We start from the raw sequence: 20,687 nt of genomic DNA, 5'->3' as shown, positions 1-20,687 counted from the left end.
AAGGCAGGCAAGGTCACCTACTGCCATGCCTTTGCTTTCTCACTAGCAAAAGGAGAAAGGAAGAAATAACAAAAACAAGCGTAAGCATCCTAACAGAATCCAGCAGCTTCCTATGATCCACCAGGTTTTTCATAGGCTCGCTCAGGAATTTGTGTACAGATGCAATTTAGAACCATTTCTGAAATTGCTCTTTAAGGCAAAGGTAACTTGACATCCGTAATTCCCATAATCAATGAAACTTACAGAAAATCCTATCCAGGGCTTTCTGTGTAGCAGAGTGCTCTCTGCTCATAAAGAACTCTGCTAGTAAATTCATTTTACCTGGCAAAGTAGATTTTTTTCTAAATCAAAAATATTAAATTCAGTACATGAAGAGAATTTAGAGGATGTGACACTAATAGCAAAGCTGCTGCTAGCCAGGCAGTACTTTGCATTAAGGAGATTTCAAAAAATGCAGGCTTCATTTTATTAGGACCTAGTTCAGATGAGGTTGAATGCCCTGAAAAGGAGCGAGCAAAAGAAGAGAGATGTACTGTTTTCCTTTCGAAAGTATGGGCAGGTGGAGTGACTGTGGGGATAACAGTCTGCCCAGAAGGGTAAAATCTCTGCAGATTTATACTCTGCCCAGCCCTACTGAACTTACCCAGTATATATGAGATCTCACTGGAACTAGGAACTGACCAAACTAAACCAGTAAATCTACCCCAGGGATATTATTTGGACAGACAGAATAGCTTTGATTTTTATATGACAACCCCAAACTGAGCTATTTATCATTAAAACCTGAACAAAACATAATTCTGGATTTAATCTAAGTAACTTGTACATCATTTAATACAACAATCCTGAAAGAAGTCATGAAAACCCAGCCCATAAATGCTTAAAAAAAAAAAAAAATTAATCTGCAGACAGAAGATACACATACCTTAGGTATAAAAATTACAGGCTATGGAGCAAAATGACATTTATTCCTCTACACTGCATTTAAATGAATCAAGTAACCTATAGTATTATGGCCATTTTCATAACTTTGGTATGATGTGTGACATTGTACAGCCTAGATGAATTACCGATAATACAAGTGCCATTCAAGCATAGACTAATGAGTCAGTCAGTCCCACCTCTTAAAAGAAGGTAATGGATGATAGTTGTTTTTGTTTGTTTGTTTTTTTAAGAAAAAAATTAAATCCTCCTCCCGCAATACACATATTGCCATAGCATGAAGGTAGAGACGAGGTTAGCTCCATTCAAATCTCTTCTAATGAGTGATTATCTCTCTTAAAACAGTCACCTGGCTTAACACAGCTACAATATAGCCCATGTCCCCCTTGTTTTCATGGTCCCACACAACTTTCTAGATACAGCTGCTAAGGGTAAAATATACTTTCACAGCATGTCCTCATTTTTCTTTAAAAAAAGGACTCATAGTGAGCTTTTGTTTCCCTTGTTCTGAGCCTTCTGTTCTCTTGCACTTCTCAGTCTGGTGTAGAGCATTGACAAATCTCCTTTGCTGCTGCTTTGGCTGTTCTCAGTATTCAGCTATCATCTAGTGCGATACAGGCAACAGACAGGCACCTCAGAAAAGCCAAAAGCCTAATTCCACATTTATCAAGACTGAGGCAAAAATCACAATTTTGAGAAAGACAATGTCAAAACACTGGCTGGAATGGTCTACAGCAACAGTAACTTCGCCTCTGTCAGGAACTGTTGTAGGGTAGAAAACTTGGGGAATGACAGTATTAGAAACGGAATAACTCAAGTAATTAGTGGCAATTAGTGGCAGCTGCATGGATTGACACATTATCAGTGGGTTGTGTAAAACCATGAACTGCTTCTCATGTTATTCTATGCAGCCTTTTGTAGTTGGGCAACTTCTTTCCACCTGAATGAGGCTCCATCAGTTCTGAACAGTCTGAACCTCATGAATTGTTCATCACTAACAACTGAGCGTGCACAAGGAAACCTCAGTCAGGGCAACTGCAAAAAAACAGGTGCCTATATTCATTTTGTTGTTTCTCCAATTTTAGAGGTAGCTACAGACTCAAAAAATAAAAAAAAGAAGCAGTAATAAAGCATACACTTACACTGGTCAATGATGACTTTCTCCATGTTTTCCTTCAGCTGGTTTGTAGAGTGCAAGCGTTTCACTGTGCTATGTAACTTCTTCTCTTGCTCGGACAGTTTCTTACGTAATCTAAATATTTCTGCTTTCATTCCTTCATCCTACATTGAGAAAAGAAAATTTTATATTAAAGCATTATATGAAAGTACTTTGTTAATCGCTAAATACTTTTGTACAAGAGCCCTCAAGCTTCCTTAGAGCATGAACAACTTAAAGGAGTGAAACATCACTGAGTCCCTGTCCTTCCACATTCACATCCCCAACGGCACATGATTCTATGACATCTGCCAAGAGACAATGGCAATTCTTAGCTGGCTTTTAGTGCAATTAATTTTTCTGCTAGTCTGAGAATATTCTTAACGCCAGCACCTATTTTTGGTTTTAAACTTCCACTCCTCTCAATGAAGGCCAGTGCTATGGGATCAGCAAGTATCCTGTCTGCCAGGTTCAGAACTTCAAGCTTCCTTCTCCAGTGTCCTGTAATAGTTGATGTTGCCTTTATCAAAGGGCTGAAAGGCATCGTACAAATGACTGGGACGCTTTTATTGCAAAATTATGTGAGAGTATCATTATCCGAGGTTCCGTTTTCATCACCAATTCCAACTAAGTTATGGTTAGTATCTTTTAAAACAAGTAGCCCTGACGTAGTCTGCTGGTATCACTGATCTGGATCCTCACGCAAACTTAAGCTTGTACATTTTTCTTCTTGTTGTGCCAGTTGTTAAATAATAGCACCTTCTGGAATTCGCCCCTAGCATTTAGCTCTTCAGAAGAACAGATTACTCACAACTCCTGTGGGGCTGAAGAGAAGGCAGTGAATGCTCAGTATCTTTTAGAATCAAGCTTCAAGAAATATTCTTTCATATACTGCACTTGAGACATCAGAAGCAAGCTAATGTCCTTAAGATCTCAGGACATTGGATAACAAAACTCTAGAAAAGATTCTACTAGAGCCTAGCTAGGTGCAGTCCTGGGAACTCAGATCCCCCACACATTGAGAAGTGACTGCTCCAGGTAAGGAGGTTTAGATCAGTGTGACACTAAAGCCTAGCTGCATCACACATACACTGAAAGACCTGTGTGTGTGTGTGTGATATGTTCAGATACCGCAAGCCAGGCCAACATAGAGCTGTCTATATAGAATATACACATAAGGAAAAAAATGGAAGTATACACACTGTTCAAGACATCCCAAATAGGGAGCTGAAACATCAGTGAAGTATATGAGACAGCACAGTTCATTCTTACTGCTTTTGTGATTTTACACATTTAAGGATGCTAGAAAATAACAACAAAAAATTTATTAAAATTACGTATAAAATGTTGACTTTCCTAAAGTTGTTTTTTTTTTCCCCAGCAATATTCTGCCTCCCTTAAGAAACACATAGAAAAACCGCAGTGAAAACACTTTAGATTTATGTTAAAGCCAGAGTTTGAAACAGTTTCATTACTGAGTGGTGGTATTATGACAGTATAGATAATTCATTCCTCATTCAGTTTACTTCTATTCATTTGCATAGTGCAATCCTTTTTAGTTAAAATGTTATAAAACTTGTCTCGGGGTTTTGTCACACTTTTAAAAAAGCATCCTATTTTACAGCTTAGGCATCAAAAACGTGAAAGGAAAATGTAGCTCAGATTACATCAAAGTTGCTGAAGTTTCTGTTGTTACTAGCATATACATAATCAAATTGAATTTGGTTCTATAGCAGGGAGTCCAAACCTTTTCTTGTTGAAATAGAATGTTTGCCACCTGCCTAGGTTTCCCGAATATCATGTAACAGAGTTACAGATTACATCTTTAATATAAAGTATTTTGTAAATAAACACCCCAGTATGCAATACGATCAGGACAGAAACCAGCACACATTCAGCCTTAGCCTTCAGTGATGAGAGCTACCTAAAGCCATGTGTCCGGAGACTGGGCATCCTGGGTTCATGATTTTCAAAAGATTTTCCCAAATGACATGTTCCTAAATGGTGCCTCTTCCTTGACACGTTACAACAGTTAAAAGAAAAAAAAAAAAAAAAACCAAAACCAAACCCCCAAACCCCAAAATGAAGCATAATAGTACCTGAGTGCCATGAGTAGTACCGTGTACAGCTTTCAGTGGCAGGGAAACTCTCCAGAGAAGTTTCAGCAAACGTGCAGCCTCTTCTAAAATCTGCTGTACTGTGTGAGTATTTGCGGAAAAGCTATGCAGCGATGCCTGGTCTGGTACCTATATCATAGGATTAGAGACACGTTATATTTTACGCTTAAAACGTTATGAAAATGTAATCTTAATTAATGGGTTAAATCAGTTGGTATGATTTCATATTTAAGATGATGTACACAGCTATTGTGTGCCACAAAAGCTAACTCGTTAGTTTACAAAGACTGCTGAATAATGCATTATCTGAGAATTTCAGGACGGGAGGGGATTTATCCTAATCAATAACCATGATTAATAATAGATTATATTTACTAGATTTGCTATGCCAAATGGCAATAGTTGGCAACTCTCCTCTTTCTCCATTTGCATTTCATGTCACGTTATTTGAAAGTCAAATGATTACAGACATCAATTTAAGCAATATAGATGTTTCTTCCTTAGCAGACCCTTTAAACTGTTCCATTTAATGCTAAAATAACTATCAGGACACACATAAAATGTTTTCCTCTGCTGACAGATGAGAAAACCAAATTGAAGAAATTGCATAAATGTGAAATAAAGGAGGGAGAGAATGCAAGGGGAGCAAATGAATTACCAGAGCAATGGTGATACAGAAGGGGAAGGGTAATGAAAGCAAAGCATTCACGGTTCCTGCCCCATGCAGCATATCCTCTGAATACTTATTTAGCATTGTTATCCACCCAGAATCCGCCTGTCACATAAAATATCCCATTTGCTAAGTAGTTTGAAACTTCAGTGATGTAAAGCTTGATAGGAAACTGCAAATTGTGAAACTTACTCCTTTTATCTTTACACCAAGAAAACAAGTTAAAAACTTACAGAGAGATTACTTTGCAGTCATTATCAGTATCTTAACTAGGTCATTTGAAAATATATGATACTTCAGAGGGTCTTAAGTGTCATTCAGACATCATTTTACTGTGTGAGCACACATGTGACACCACAAAAAGAATTTCAGAATTGTTGAAGACTGCCTCTTCAATGGCTTTACTAATTATAACTAGAAAAATAAGTAGCGCAAATTTATCCATGCAGTTAAGGCCTTCTGGTTTTTGAAGAGCAATGAACATGTTTTTTACCACGTTTATATTATCATAAAATCATAGGGGTGAAAAGGATCTTCATTAGTCACCTAGTTTACTTTCCCACTCCAAGGCAGGAAAGCATTACGTGTAATTTTTCAAACATTCACGTGATCTGTTCTTAAAAGCACCTCCAGGAGCAGTGTCTCTGAGCCTCCATTCCAGCGTTTCGCTGTTTTTACCACTGGCATGTTGTTTGAAATGCCTGATGCAAGCGGTTTAAGTTTCTTAGTTCCTTATTAGCTGCCATGGACATGTACAGATTGTTCCTGCCCTTTTGTTGAAGCTTGTAAATACATTTGTCTTATTTAATCCACCCCAAATATGCTATCATTAACTGTATCCAGAAATTAACAATATTAAGTAAGAAAAAATTAGCATAAATAAACACTACTTGTTCTCCTGATTCTGGAGGAAAAGGACTGACATTATTCAATGCAAGGCAAACATGTTATTATTGGCTTAAGAATTATTAAGACTACAGCAAGAGCACCATGACTTGATATGACTGTCACACCTGATGCAGAAAGGATGATACACTACGTCTTAGAAGACAATATTTGATCATTAATGAGACATTCAAGTTTCTAGACGAGCTACTGATACTGCTAAAGTGTTCCATTGATACTAGGAAGTGGAAAAATATTAAAAACCTTCCCTAATATGAAACAACCTTCATTAGCATACATCAATCATTAACGTACAGTTGTCACCTGGTGTTAACTAAAGGGCTGAATACAAGTAAGTGGGGAACTCAATCAGCTGTATATCAGATTTCTTTTAACTGTCTCATATTTCCTGAGTTTATCCCAAGCCTTCATCTCCTTAATTATTTTTATCCTTACGTTACTGATACATACCCATAGTTTAAGCCCTTTCTAAAGCATTTGAGAGTTTTATCTGGGTTTTTTTTGTTGTGGGTTTTTGTTTGGCTTTTTTATCGTTTCCAGTGTAACAATCACCAGTTTCCATAGTAAAAGCAAGTAGTTTCACCTCATTCCAAGTTGCAAGTAAAAGTGAGACTGCTTATTAAAGGACCGGAATTAACTAATTTATCTGTAGCCTCATTAACCCAGAATCACAAACAGGTGCCTGCATCTAGATGAGAGTTCGACTGTCAAGGTTGAGGTGTCCTGACAGAGTTATTCAGTTAATGGTGCCTGCTGCACCATAAACCTAGTTCTTTGCTTTTGTAACCTATACAGTTTGCACCTCCAGGTAAAATTCACCATCGTCTAACAGCTTTCACTGTTTACCTTTATTCCAGGCTCCTGCAGTTTCGTACCAGTGACCTCTCTTAAAGAAATTTCCATTTCTGCTAAAACCTGTTGCCCTTCTGAAATTTGTTTCCGCAGAGCATTATAATCCTCAATCAAGCCAAGAACGTGGCGCCCGTTTTTGTCTGCCCACATACGATGTCCAGGCACCAGACGAGGGGTACATGCCGTGCTGGAAGATGAAGTGCTACTGCAGTGTGAAGTGCTGTCTACATTGTCTTTAGAGGCCGAGTGCGTACCTGGGATGGAAAAATAGTTTAGATTTTTTTTTATCCTCACTAGACTTCTCTTAAACAGCAAGTCTGGGATACTGATAACACGCAATTTAAGATACTTTTGGATGTACCTGCTTTCGCTAGCGAAATGCAATGTCCACGTTTCTGCAGCTCACAAATGTTTCTGCTGGTAGCAGGGCATTTGCAAAGATTTTCTACACATAAAACCAGGACAAGGAAGAGTGTGTCAGTGGAAAGTAACATGCATTAAAAAAACTTCCTAGCTCTACTTCTGTTTCTTTTTTTTTGCTGATGCTGCACTTGGACTCAGGAAGCAGGGAAACACAGCTACTTTTCCAGTACCACGCCATGTATCTTCCAGTATTTACCTACGTTAATCTTTTTAGCATCTACCCAAAGTTCTAAATATCTCCCAAAATCAAGTCATAGTCAGAAAATTAAAATACATCCTGATAAAAGATATTTTAATCAACAAATGTAAGCTTCCCATTAACTCCACAAAAAGTATGACACTCTCCACAGCTATACCATACTTAAGATCATATCTCTATCCCCCGTCTTCAGACCTTCCAAATTCCTTAAGTACCTATGAGTAAAGGCTAATCACAGTACATCTAGAAAGCTAACAAATTCAGCTGCTGACATTCCAAGGAGTCTTTCTGGTCCACATCAAACCAAGCTGTTCTAACTCTATTCACCATTTTCTTAAAGAAATAAGGAGCTTCTCCAGCTCCTACCTACTCTGTCTGATAGAGGTCAAAAGCAACAGCTAGGATTCTACCTAGAAACTAAGCAGGAACAACTGCAATGTGGGGATACTGGTGGTACAGGTTCCCCACAATAGCTGTTCCACACCTGCTTGATCATGCCTGGCCCTAGGGAACCAGCCCCATATGGAGCACTCGACTGTAATTTAGTGTTCAAGTGTAAAGTGCAGAGAATGGCAGCAACCCATAAATGTTATCTGCTATGTTCCGCATCTTTCTTACTTGTACAGAGTAGCCTAGAGTTATGCTCATGATGTATTTCATCTGAAGTATGATTCTGATTGCACACGATGGACCCACAAAAGTAAGGTGGCAAAAAAACCCTGCTGTGTCTCAGGAGCTCTCACGCTAATCCTCTGACTGGTGCTGTAGCTCTGTGCGGTGCGTAAGATTTAGGTAGGCATGGTCAGGTGAAGTGTATGGACCCAAAAAGCCCCATTATTATTGCTTCCCATAACACGAGGTACACCTGTACAGGCAGTAGGAGAGGTGGCTTTATGCTGGATGTATGGAAAGCTGCTACTATGCTGAGTACTTTAACAGCAAGGAAGAACATTCTTGTGCCCTCTGTATCCCACGTACATCTATATCGGACCATAATCTAACCCTGTGTGTAAACACGACGTTTTCCCTGATTTGCTAAAACAATATCATTTAATAGTGATTGAAATAAAGGTAAAATATTCCTCAAGGGCAAAAAGGGGACAACTGATTTATACAAAGACCATTTAGTGCACTTATTGATCATTCTTGAGTAATACATAGTCACCCTTAGCAAACACTACAGAGCTCTGCATTAAAAAAAGAACCCCCGGGTAAGCAAAATTCATGGCACTTTAATGTAGGCATCCTTCCGTCCCAGAGACTGTCTGCAAATGCTTTTCTTGAATGAAACGCAAGTGACAGTCGGAGGCTAGAAGATGGTGCAGTGTGCGTTCCACCTCCCCGTGCACTAATAGCTCTAACAGGAAAGGGATTTGAAAGGCCCATGGGCAGCTCCCAAACGTACAGCCGATGTTGTGTAAGGCCTTCAGAGCATCTTTAAAGAACAAGGCACGGGTTCTACTGTATAACAAAAGCATGTATGGGACAGTACCATTCATTCCTGCACAATGCTGGGCTTCTGGTTGGAATAGATAGTTGATATTCACAGCTGACACTGATCCCACTTCCTCTCTCTTTTCTTTTGAAAGCTGTTCCTCTAATTTTTCGTGCAAAGACTTGTTTGTCTCTATGCTTCTTTCAAGCTGCACTCGCAAACTCTGTATTTCAGTCAAGAGTTCATGTAAGTCAAGTGGATTATTCTGATCTTTTCGGAATTCTTCTGATGCATCACATCTGGGATCTGAGACAATTTCAAAAGAAACACTTAACATCTTTAACAATTAAAATAATATTAGCCATTATCAGAATGCTGAGCAAGTAAATTATAGCCAGCTTTATCCTCAATATTAACTACAAACAGCATTAAGATAATGGTTTGACAAAAAGCATGTCTTAATTGCTTCTACCCTTGAAAGATTTAAAGAGCCAAAAACTATTTTTTCACTTTGTCCATAAAAGCTAATAAGTCTCATGCCAAAAGCAAAAAAATATAATAAAAAGAGGATGAAGAGGATTTACAAAATCTGAAGCGCATTAATGCACAGTCTGGGGAAAGTAAAAGGAATGGGCAATCTCAGAGTGCGGAGGAAGGATGGAGTAGAATTGGGAGTTTAATTTTATACACAGAAGAAAAAAGAAAACAGTGATCACCTCGCAACCAAAGGAACAAATCTGAACCTGAAAAAAGCAAGGGCTGTGTTCATCTTTTCATAGAAGATCAGTACACAAACAATTGCATGTATTCTTTCAGGCTGAAATCAAACTGTTCTCCAGACAGTGGGAAGGGGCTCAACTGCATGAGGAGGGTGCTGCTGCTCTCTAATGACATTACCAGTTCTGCAAGGAGACTTACTTCCATCCCTGAGCCAACTTTGGCTTGAAGCCCTATGCCAACAGGGCTCTTCTGCTGCAGCCAAGCGTGAAATACAGTGGCAGCAGGGCATATGACTTAGAGTAGCAGGAAGAAAAAAATCAACTTTTACAAGAACTTCCAACGGGAAATTTGCTGATCCTGTAACGAGTATGCCGCAATGAACAGCATTCCACTTCTTTACCTAACCATACCATCAGCTATGTGGTGGTATAGCTTCTTTAAAAGGGGTAGGAAGAACTCATGCAAGTCTTGTTCCTACCCCTCACCCTTAGTGACAGAAAAGTGGACAGGAAATTATTAAACGTCTCATTCAGAAAACAGTGCCAGCACTTCTCCCCAGCCCTAGGGGGAAGACACTACCCTCACATTCAGACAAGAGAAAGCACAAGCTACGCGAGTAAGCACTGCCTGTGAGGATGCAGCAGCATGTATTTAGATGACAAGTAAGTATCTAAGATCCCCATGAAGCTTATCCAGCCTGAGCCACTGAATCTTCAATATTTGTTTTTAGCTTATCTAAAAAGATCAAGGAAACTTGGGTGCGTTTAGTCAGAACATATCGCACATCTCAGCCTCACAGTTACACTCCTAAGTAAAAAGCAGCATTTTATCATCAAGTTGTCAGTTCTGCTTTGCATAGCAGACACAAGCAGAAACAAAGAAATACTGACCTGGCCTTACTGCCCTTTGACAAGAACATATTCGGAGAGGGAAGGGTTGCAAGGGCTGAGGGTATAGAGACAAGTGTACATTTATACCTGTCCTCTTCCTTCTTGCTTCTTCCAACTTTTCATAAACCTTCATCTCAGTTTGGAGTGACTGCAGTAACTTCTCATTCTCAGAGAGCTGACATTGCTTTACATTAATTTCTGTTTGCAACCTGTTAAGTCCCAAAAAACAGCAAAGTGAAGTGTTAAATTCTTATCTTTTGTCTCAAAATCTAAAATCCATTCCCCTCTCCTCCATAATTCTTCTCTTGCCTTTTGAATATATCTATGCACCTCATTAATGTTAATGGCTATGGCTGAACACATGCTTGTCACATTGACAATTTTCTTCTCTGAATGAATGTCTAAATGTGGACAGAATCAATACCTGTTTAATTCATTACGACTGCTGTAAATCTGACATGTCAGATATCTGGTTTCATCCTCCTTTTGGCCAATTTGTTTTTGCAACCTTTCATTTTCTTTCTTAATGCATTCATAATCCTCATGAAGATGCTCAATGATTGCATTCTTCTTAGAAAGAGATTCTCTTAACTTTTCGTTTTCCTTTTGTTTATCTGAAACAAGAAGAAACACAAGGTATTTGCAATGCCTGCAACCCACTAAAGCTCTGCTTTTTAACAAAATCAGCTTTTTCAGAGACTGTCAGAAAATAACAGCTGCTCTTGTGAGTTTCAGGATTTCGGATTTTCAATTTTCTAACGACTTTTGCAGTTTCTGTAACGTGCAACATTTAACCCCCAGGACTCACAAAGGCTCAATAAAAACCTGTGTACAGCCCTATATACCAAATGCCCGCAACACCGTTTGGAATTGGGTCAGAAGGATAGTATTCAACAACTAGTGTCAGCAGGGTCCCAAAGCAGGCACATGAATTCTGCCAATCCTCACAAAATAATGGATTTGACTTCTCTTTAGGAAGAAAAGAACTCAGTAGGATTGTTCTAGGGCTTGTTGCATCCATGTTCCTCTTTGTCTCACAGAAATCCCTCTCTCCTCTCCTTCCCAGCCCTATTCATCTGCCGAATGTATCCTATCAGTCCTTCTTTCCTCAGCACAAGCTGTTTCCCCAGACTGGTTCTGTGACAAAGAATTGCTGATAGGGGCAACTGAGCATTCAGTTACAATCAGAGAGGCCTATGGGGACCCCAAGATTTTTGTGACCCTACATTTAGCGTTGGAAAAGGACACGGCAACCTTGGCAAACAAACAGCAGGGAGGAATTGTTCCATCTCCCAACAATCAGAAAATCATTCCCTCATCTTCAGTAGTCCTGTTGAACGCATATGAAAATGGTAATCCCCACGTGCCGTTAAAAATGTGCATCACCAGTCTTTCACTACTGAAAACCTAAGCTAAGACTAGACAGAAAGCACCCGAGACCAAAACAGGCAGGAGGTATCTAAGGAGGCTTTTCTTTCTCCAGTGCATCCAGGAATAAAAGGAAAAGAAGATCACAAACTCCAGAGATACCGACATTATTTTAAAACACAAGGGCAACAATGCTCTGTTCCTCATGGTTCTTATAAAAAAGAAACCCTGATATTATCAGATCATATCGTCAAACGTGGAAACAAACAAAAGCAGGGACATGTTAATTAAAAAAGTAGAACTTGAACAAACTGATAATCACCAAGAGGCACTAAAACAGATGAGAGAATACACGACTCTGGAAGAAGCACCAGTGCTTTTACACAAACAGTCTGAAAATACGGAGACTTACAACCTAACTGTAGGTTAAGCTGCTTTAAAGAACCTAGTTGGCGAATTGTTGGTTTTCCTGGGGGTAAAGAAAAAGGAAGACTTTTAATATTCTCTCTTCATAGGTGTGAAAATGAGGAAAGTTTAAAATTAATCTCAAAGACTTCTAAATGGATTCCCTCAGTTCTGTTCTCTTCTAAATTGTTTCCAAAAAGAAGATGACTTGGCCTGTCCAGTCAACCCTCTGCAGCAGACTTCTGAACCTCCTGAACTCCTCTGTACTGAATGCTTTCATTTGCAGCAATAATGCTATTCTGTGGCTTTTTTCTTTTTTTTTTTAAGAGAGCTTCAGAATGGAAGCATGGGGAAAAAGGAGCAAGAAAATGGTAATAAAAGGCACAGGGAGAAAAGGATAAAGAATGTATAAAAAGAAAGGAATGCAAAAAGAAGAATGGCGAAAGGAAAGTTAATACCATATGGAAAATGCGACGAATAAACAGAAAGAAGGAACATTACTGCTATTTCTTTATCATTGTTAGCCCCCCGTTTTAATGCTTATGGTTGAGCATGGAATTTCAAGGGGTGGAAAGAATGGTTAAGTCAGTTAATGAATGGACTGTTAATATTCTGTTGTTTTCTGAACTGAAAAGAGTTGCGGTCTACTCCTGTAAAGCACAGATTTACATTTTTACCTCTGGATCCTTTTGCTAGCATTGCATTCAGAACTTGATTTTGCTTCCTCAGGAAATGTATTTCAGAAGTCAGGGAATTATGCTGCTCCGAGCCATGGATAAAAATGTTTGCAGAACCTATAAATATATACATAAAAGATGATTTATGAGTCATCTCTAGGTCATTAAAGATTAAATAGTTATTATTAAACAGCAATTTAAAAAATTGCAGAAAAACATGTTATGAAAGATATTTCTCCCCTATATATTTTGAAGGTTATCCCTACAGACTGAAAGGCAGTTCAGGTTAATGCCAAGTAATCCAAAGCCCTGCATCACAAGTACCTCTCATTGCTGCGCAACCATTACCAAAATTGCAAAATTATCCCTGGCAGTCTTTACCTACCAGCTAAAATTCCAACAGGACAAAATGCAGGAATATTTTGTGACATTGCTATTCTTTGAAAATCATGCAAACGGTTCGAAGGTTTTCAATATATTTCAGTCTTGCTCTGTTCATACTCTGTTGTATTTAATGACACCGTTGCAGAGGACCGGTAGATTCTACAAACTGATCCACGGTCAGTAATGCAGGAAATAACGTAAACAGTCTGGTAACACATTTGTAACCATGCCAGTCTAGAGCATAAGGCTGGAGTCACTGTCTTTGCCTCTGCTTACGAACTGAGAACCCATTTACAGCCCCAGGCATGAGGACTCATCCCCCTTATATTCGTGTATTTAACATTTAGATATCTGAGCCCGTGTTGATCAACCTATGGCTTCCATCAATAGTCGTGGGGAGAAACAGGCACCTCCAGAGAGCGACTTATCCGATGTATCCTCTACACACCTCTCTGAGGATGAGATGCCCTGTTCTCCGAAGACACATACTTTTGTCCAGTGCCTCCACGAGAAGCTCTGGGTAACCGGCACAGACTTAGATGTCTGACTTCTAGAAACCTTAAGGCTGATGAATTCTACTCTGAGGATCTTATTGCGCTAGTCCTATGAATATACGTGTTAAATCGTGTATCCAGTCAGTCAAATTCCAGCCTAGGTAATCCTCATAATGTACTGTATTTATGCTACTCATCTCACAGCGATGTGTAATGTTACAGTACAATCTGAAAAGTGCCACATTCCACTCTCGAGGTGGCTGCCTCTGAAATGCAAGTCAAGTAATTGTTATTGCCCTTTATAACCTGCTTATAGTCAGTAAAACACTTCAGGACCCACTGGAATTAACATTACTATTAAAAGTGTTTTTCAGTTGATTGGTTATCCCAGTATCTCCTACGCTTTAAAGCTTGAGATAACTACATGAGTGTCAACTATTTGGTTAATAGAGAAATAACCAGCTGGCAAAAAAATTAGCTGAATGTGTGAGGAGGATGCCTTTCAGCTCTGGCAGTTCAATTCAATTTGATGTGCTGCACTTCCTCTGAGTAATCTCATTTTATTGTAATCCCAATTGAAGCTTTTACCCACTACCTAACTGGGATGTAGTGTGCCATGATACGCACCTCTTGTCGTTACTGAAAGACTCAAAGGCTCTAGAAGCCTGGCACTAATGGCATTTTACTATCTATATGTTAAAGAGTTGAGGTAGCTATGTGAACTCAAAAGGCTTTTTCCTTTCAGATTTTAACAAAGCAATTCAACTTGAAGTGGCAAGGCTTGATGGTCTCATCTTGATTCTAATTTAATTTATTGCCCATCACCCAGCTTTATCCTATTTGAAAAGTTATGCTATCACCGTTCTACTGAAAAGCTTTGGAATATAACTATTAGTTATCTTACATAATAAGGGATAATGTAGAGCCAGTGGTAATAAGGCCACAATCCTGCAATCTGACCCACTACTGAGACTACTACTTCTGTGCAGAGCCCTGCTGACATCAATTACGCTCTCCATAGATGCAAAGGTCCATCTAACCAGAGTGAAGTGGAGCATCGGGGCCCAAAATTGCAATACACTTGAGTTTTCATTACGTTTTGTACTGAAAAAGTGAGTGCTAAGGAAGCATACCTTGAAGGTTTCAAAGGAAACACTGACTGAAAGACAGGCACCGTTGAAAACCCCAGCAAAGAGGAAGGAAACATTCATTCCCAGGTAAAGCAAAATAAAGGCATACTAAAGCTGAAGATAAGTCTGAGTAGATACATTAGCTACTTATGGGTTAAAAAAAAGCAAACAAAAGCCCCTTTTAATGTTAACTGCTGTTAATAACATCTGAAACCTAGGAATCTCAAAATTAAACCTTTGATTTTATTTTCAAGCCTAACATTTGAAATGATTGAAGCAATTATTTTGGTTCTACTCGCACTGCAAACCTCAGCTCTATAGTAACGATGTAGTCATTACCAGCACTTGAGTCATTTATAGAATACTAGAAGCCCAGAGGCATTTAAACACTTAGAAAATCTAAATATTAAAAATAGCATGGCAAAAATAGTGGGCAGATGTGTGTATATACATCCATATAATATTTATGAGACAAGAATAATTCTGTGCATTAACTTTGGTTGAACAAACAACTCAATATCACACGAATTTAACAGGCTCTCATCAACAATGAAGTATGTTACAACTTGGGTTTGTTTTTTAAAGGAAAACAAACTAAGGATATTAAGTTAAAAGTAAAAATTTGCTTTGAATTATTATGTCCGAAAGCTAAAATCTGCTTCAACTTCACTCAGGAACAACTTCTTACACTGAAAGTCAAAAAAAGCCCATCCATTAGGAAAAAAAGTAGCATCATTGCTAGAGATGAATAGAGAGCATACGCATATCTGATACCATGAAAGAGATCTTCAAAACAGAGAGAAACGGGAAGCACTGAAAGAACCAAGTAACAAAAAGGAGCTGTTCTAACAGGTAGTCGCTTTTTTCCTTTCTTTTCCAAATTTCTCCTCCATGCGTTGGTAGATGCACTAAGGCAACAAGAAGACAGATGGAAGGCATAAGACAGTTTATAAAGAAAATATACTTTCACTGCATTAATGGATGCCCTTGCTAGAATCTTTATGAAGCTGTAAAAGAGTTGGAAGTGTTTCAGTGTGGTTATTTCACGAGAACAGTATGCCTTTCCAGCAGCGTAAATACTTCATGAATGAAATGGATGCTTTTTATACACCTTTCCATCACTGTAAATTATTCCTGAAAGCAAACTGCCATTTGCAGGTAGTCTCCATTTAAACAACAACAGAAATGGATCATGGGGATGATGTAAAACATAATGAATCTAATGCCAATATTAGTGAAACTGAGTAAAAGGAAAGCATGTGTGTGTTTATTGCCTGCTTCCACTCTGAGTAATATTGCATATTAATCAATTGTCCTATGGGGGGAAATGGAGAGCAAGAAGAGAGTGAAGCGTAGGAAAGTATGCCTGGTACGGTGTGCCTGAAAAGGTGCTACAAAATCATCCTCAGTGAAAGGCTGGCTACCCTCTTGTTGGAAAGTTTTAAACGCACCACAGAGCTTGGCTTTCAAAGATGCTGAACACTAGCAACAGCAAGCAGTGACTCTGAATTTGCATACCTATTTTTAGTATTTTTCATCCACTGCTTTATATTAGAGTTTGGAATGAAAACCAACTCTATGTTAAAATCACCATCAATTTCTGTCAGGTATTTCTCATTAAAAACTTACAATGTCATTTTGTGTAGATCACATTTATCAGGCCAATCAATTCAAATGACAAGCTGAACACCACAGCCTAGGCTCTGTCTTACAGATATTTTGTCCCTGTATGTAAACATAAGCTGGCTTTAAAGCAGTCAGAAAATTCCAGAGAAGGCATCTTCGACAGTCCTGTTAGCAGCGGTGCCGTACTGATCACCCCGGGTAAACACAGAGTGGGGATAGGAAAGCTAATTCCACAGCCTTCCTACTTTGGATCAATAGCAGCGGTGTAATTTAGAGCAAAGCACCTCCTCCTCTATTCATACTGGGCCCAGGCCCCAGTGAAATTATGTTGATAAAATGGGCTTCCTCTCCTGCAACTGCCCTGGCTGGACATGGCAGAGAATTAAGAGAGGATGACATCCTAAAATCAAAGACCATTACAACAATAATGAGATTCCAAAGGCACAAAAGGAAAAAAAAAAAAAGAAAAAAGGAAAAAAAAAAAAGGCAGGCTGTTTGCTGATAACAGAACTAGAAGGGTGTTTCAATTCTCTGCGTGAAATTCAACCACAGCATCATCAAATGTCATAAAACTACCTGGCAGTCCTGTTCTCTTAGCAATATGTGCAACTGTAGGTTTGAGGCTGTGTGCTGTCCCTGTATCCCATAAAAGATTTGTGCATTGGTACTGGATACACTTCAAGCAATGGACTGAAGGAAGAGGCCCATTAGATCTGTATTTATGCCACTCCACAGGCAGCGTGGAAAAGCTGTGTCCGCTGCTGAAGCTCAAGATGCAGCAGCACTGAGAGAAAGGCACATCATTTTCCAACTGTAAAGGGGTGGGCTTTATTCAAAAAAGCACACAAAACATTTCCAGCAGCATTTGATCCCTCAGGCTGTAAGCAGGAAAGGCGGATTTAATTTGTCATGAAATAAATTCTTACCTTGATCTAGTTCCTTGTCTGTTACTTGTCTCTCAAGCTGCTTCCTCAGTCTCTCGTTAGTTTTTATGGAGTATTCTAAACGTTGTCTCAGGATTCGAATTTCTTGCAGATGCTCCGTTAATAACTCTAAATAAACCAAGAGACCACTTCTTATTTAGAGTAAATGATTGTATTCCTTTACACTATGTACTCCTGTCAAATCTAATGTGTGTTAATACTAAAAAAGGATACAGAGCTGTTCAAAATGGCAGATATTAAATATCTGACTCCACAACATTCTGTTTCTATATAGTGCCCAAACGGTGCATTTAGTGAAAACTCCTACTCTACATTTTAACTTAAATAACGGTCCAGTTTCGAGGCTCTTTAAATTTCTTCTTCCTACGAAACTGCAGTAGATAACAATTTTATCTAGTTAAAACATTCCCCGTACTGGGAAATGAACCCAAAGTTCTGCAATGCAGCTTCACATTCAGGCTCGATGCACCAATAGTACACATTTTTTCTTATAACAATAGGAAGCTTACCGGAGTAACTCAGGTATAAATTTTACTTTGACTTACACAATGCATACCATAATAAATAAATCTGTTCTATCAAGTTTCATTACCGTACCTTTTCCTTCTTGCTTTGCCATTCTACAATTTTTCTTCCATTGGCTGTAAGTTTCAGCTTTACTCAGGAACTTATCTGTTCTAACTGTCACTATCTTATTTGTCAGTTTATCCATGTCATACACTCCTGGTTTACTCTGCAATATTTTTCTCCTGAACAGTACGTGCTATCTCAGCTATTAAATTTTCATCGCTGCCTAGAACAAACTACTGCAAGCATCACTTGTGCTTAGCGAAACTATCCAGGTCAAACATGACACCGCTTATTAATTATGCAGCACTTACAATTCTCAAGGAAACACAACACTGGCTTTTATGAAATTAGAAAATCTTTCTTTTTCAATGTAATAATCTCTTGACAATTGTCTATTTTCCCCTTATAACTTGTCTATTTAAAGACCGTCTCGAGTACTGTAAAAGATGATAGTCTAAAACAACAAAGACACAAAATATCATAGTTAATTTTGTTTCAAACAGGAGGTAGTTCAAATCGTTGTCATCTCTGTATGCCTTATTACTGAAATTGCAATGATTATGCAAGATACTGGAAAGCTGAAGCAGACAAACATTCTTCATTATTTCTTAATTAGTTCCCTTGTGTCTTACTTATCACATTTTCCCAATACCTAGCGAATCTTCAGTGGGAAAAAAATTACCTGGGGGAAACTTGTTTGGCAGAAGCGCCAGCGTGCCATGCTGTCCTTCTAGGTCATGCCTGTGCTCAGGTGATCCAAGAGACGACTTTTCTGACAAATCAAAGTCAGACAAGCTATGAAGAGCAGATGGTACAGGTGATTCCTCCTTCAGTTGCTGGTACATTGTGGTGCTCTTCTCAGAATCCCTTTTGTGCCAAACAAAACGTTTTAAAATATAACAATTGGTTTTTTTTACTTTGGAAGCATGACAGAGAGCATGGTGTCAAATTTACAGGACACAGGTAAAGCAAGTGAATTTACGTGACAGAGCACGACAAAACCCCACGCATCAGAGGTATATATGAAGACTGAAATTCCGACCTCCCTGAAGCCAGCAGGAATAACCAAGGGACCTCCAGCCTAGCGTTCACGTTCCAGCACTAGGTAGTCACCTTCGCGTTAAGGGGACCGCAGGCTGCCTTGAACAGGCAGCTGAGGATTTCTGTGGCACAGAAGAACCCCAGGCTGGCATAAACCCAACATATGCAGCATAACACCACCTGCTCTCTTCACCTTCAGCACAAGGGTGTTTTGAGAATGAAGTTCAACAGCACTGCACTTCAGTGATCCTGAGCCAGCCCCCAAGGTCAGGGAAACAGAAAGTTAGCTGACTATCCCTCCTAGCACCTGCAATTAGGATAATATCTGAACATACACAACAGCAGATTACGGCCCATGTTTTGTTTGTTCATGAAAGGAACAATCCTGGTAGCATGATGCTTCCTCTCGGTATCTCAGCTGTTTGCTGAGAAGCGGGGAAAAAAGCCCGAGTTTATTTTCTATGGATATTTTATTAACAAAATCGATATTAATGAAAAAGGCAACATAAGCAAAGCCCTCCCAAAAAGCAAACCAGTGGAAGTTCTGCTACAAAACATAGAGCATCCTTATCAACTATCAAACAGCCGTATGTTTGATCAACATTCAATCGCACTCTTACCTTTGAGCTAATTCGTAGAGTACAGTAACTTCTGTACCTATTGATTCTCCTGCAAAGCAGAAATATCTGATTAAAAACAGATATTGAGAATTATACTTTTTTCCCCTCCATCTTAAACTATTTAAACATAGAAGGGTAAATTAATGAGAATTTAGAGAAGTCAACAGATACTCAACACACTGTGTATTAATGTCAAATGCTGTACATGAGCAAAACGATTTATAGCCCAGCAACAAAGCAATAGCTTTCCCAGGAGTTCAAAAAAAATTACTAGGTACCACAGGTGCCAGATTTTACAGCCTTGGTGTTTTAGTTAGCATACAGATGTAAAATATTGTGCTATATGGCAAAAGGATTGTGGGTACACGCCACTACTTCTTCAATAAAAAAAATATATAAAAACAACTCCATCTCACTTGGATTTTGTCCACCCAGAGTCAGGCTAACCAGTTATCCTTAATGAAAGGGCATACACAGGATTTTGCCTGCAATATTCTCAGTGGTATAGCCTCTGAGCACAAGCACGATTCAGTGCAAGAGACCTGGACTCAGACACTAATTTGAATACGGAAATAAGAGTTTCGTGGTGTCACCTTGGCTCCCCATATCTTAAAATTTTTGTGCAATTAAGCAAAAGTGGCAGGCAGGAGTCGCACAGCTGAAATTTCAGGGGAATGAACTGAAGGTCAGGATGGAAATGCAGAGACAGACGGTTGTTTATGCTTCTTCTTTACAGTCAATTCTTAGTACGCTGGATGTTCTTTATAACCCTACAAACATCATTTTATTTTAATGTGTGATTCAATGCAACACCATTGTGTTAGATATATTGAATTGTCTCAGTTGTCAGTGACTTTTCATAGTATATAGGATACCATCTGTTGGTTTGGGGATTTTTTTAAAGGCATTTAATGTTTATTCACTACACAGTCTTCTCATTTGTAATGCAAGGAATCTCTGCAGCCACTGAAATCATTGAATACACTCAATCTTTTATTACACTGCTATGACACACTAGCCATAATACCTTTTTCTCATATACAACTGCTTTATATGAGCAATTGAAATTGCAACATGCTGCCACTATCTTTAATGAAAGGCAGGATACAGATCATCGT

General features: G+C 38.9%; 1 protein-coding gene across 11 annotated transcripts in view; it reads right to left on the bottom strand.

Moving 5' to 3' along the window:
- The window catches only part of CDK5RAP2 (CDK5 regulatory subunit associated protein 2), an 83,595-nt gene that overhangs the window by 2,789 nt on the left and 60,119 nt on the right, over positions 1-20,687 (bottom strand). For 9 of the 11 annotated variants that reach the window (XM_082327489.1, XM_082327486.1, XM_082327485.1 and 6 more), the window contains 11 exons: positions 19,570-19,618; positions 18,591-18,775; positions 17,321-17,446; positions 12,761-12,877; positions 10,735-10,924; positions 10,311-10,519; positions 8,758-9,006; positions 7,005-7,088; positions 6,638-6,897; positions 4,198-4,344; positions 2,085-2,223 (listed from right to left, as the gene is read on the bottom strand). In XM_082327489.1, coding sequence (XP_082183615.1) covers positions 2,085-2,223; positions 4,198-4,344; positions 6,638-6,897; positions 7,005-7,088; positions 8,758-9,006; positions 10,311-10,519; positions 10,735-10,924; positions 12,761-12,877; positions 17,321-17,446; positions 18,591-18,775; positions 19,570-19,618 — 1,755 coding nt within the window. The remainder of the gene's footprint in view (positions 1-2,084; positions 2,224-4,197; positions 4,345-6,637; positions 6,898-7,004; positions 7,089-8,757; positions 9,007-10,310; positions 10,520-10,734; positions 10,925-12,760; positions 12,878-17,320; positions 17,447-18,590; positions 18,776-19,569; positions 19,619-20,687) is intronic. The other 2 variants (XM_082327484.1, XM_082327482.1) reach the window with 2 other exon arrangements.

Source organism: Platalea leucorodia (genome assembly GCF_965183815.1).
Source record: "Platalea leucorodia genome assembly, chromosome: 15".
In the NCBI taxonomy this organism is placed as follows: domain Eukaryota; kingdom Metazoa; phylum Chordata; class Aves; order Pelecaniformes; family Threskiornithidae; genus Platalea; species Platalea leucorodia.
The sequence above is the reverse complement of the archived record's forward strand: the minus strand, read 5'-3'. Positions and strand labels throughout refer to the sequence as shown.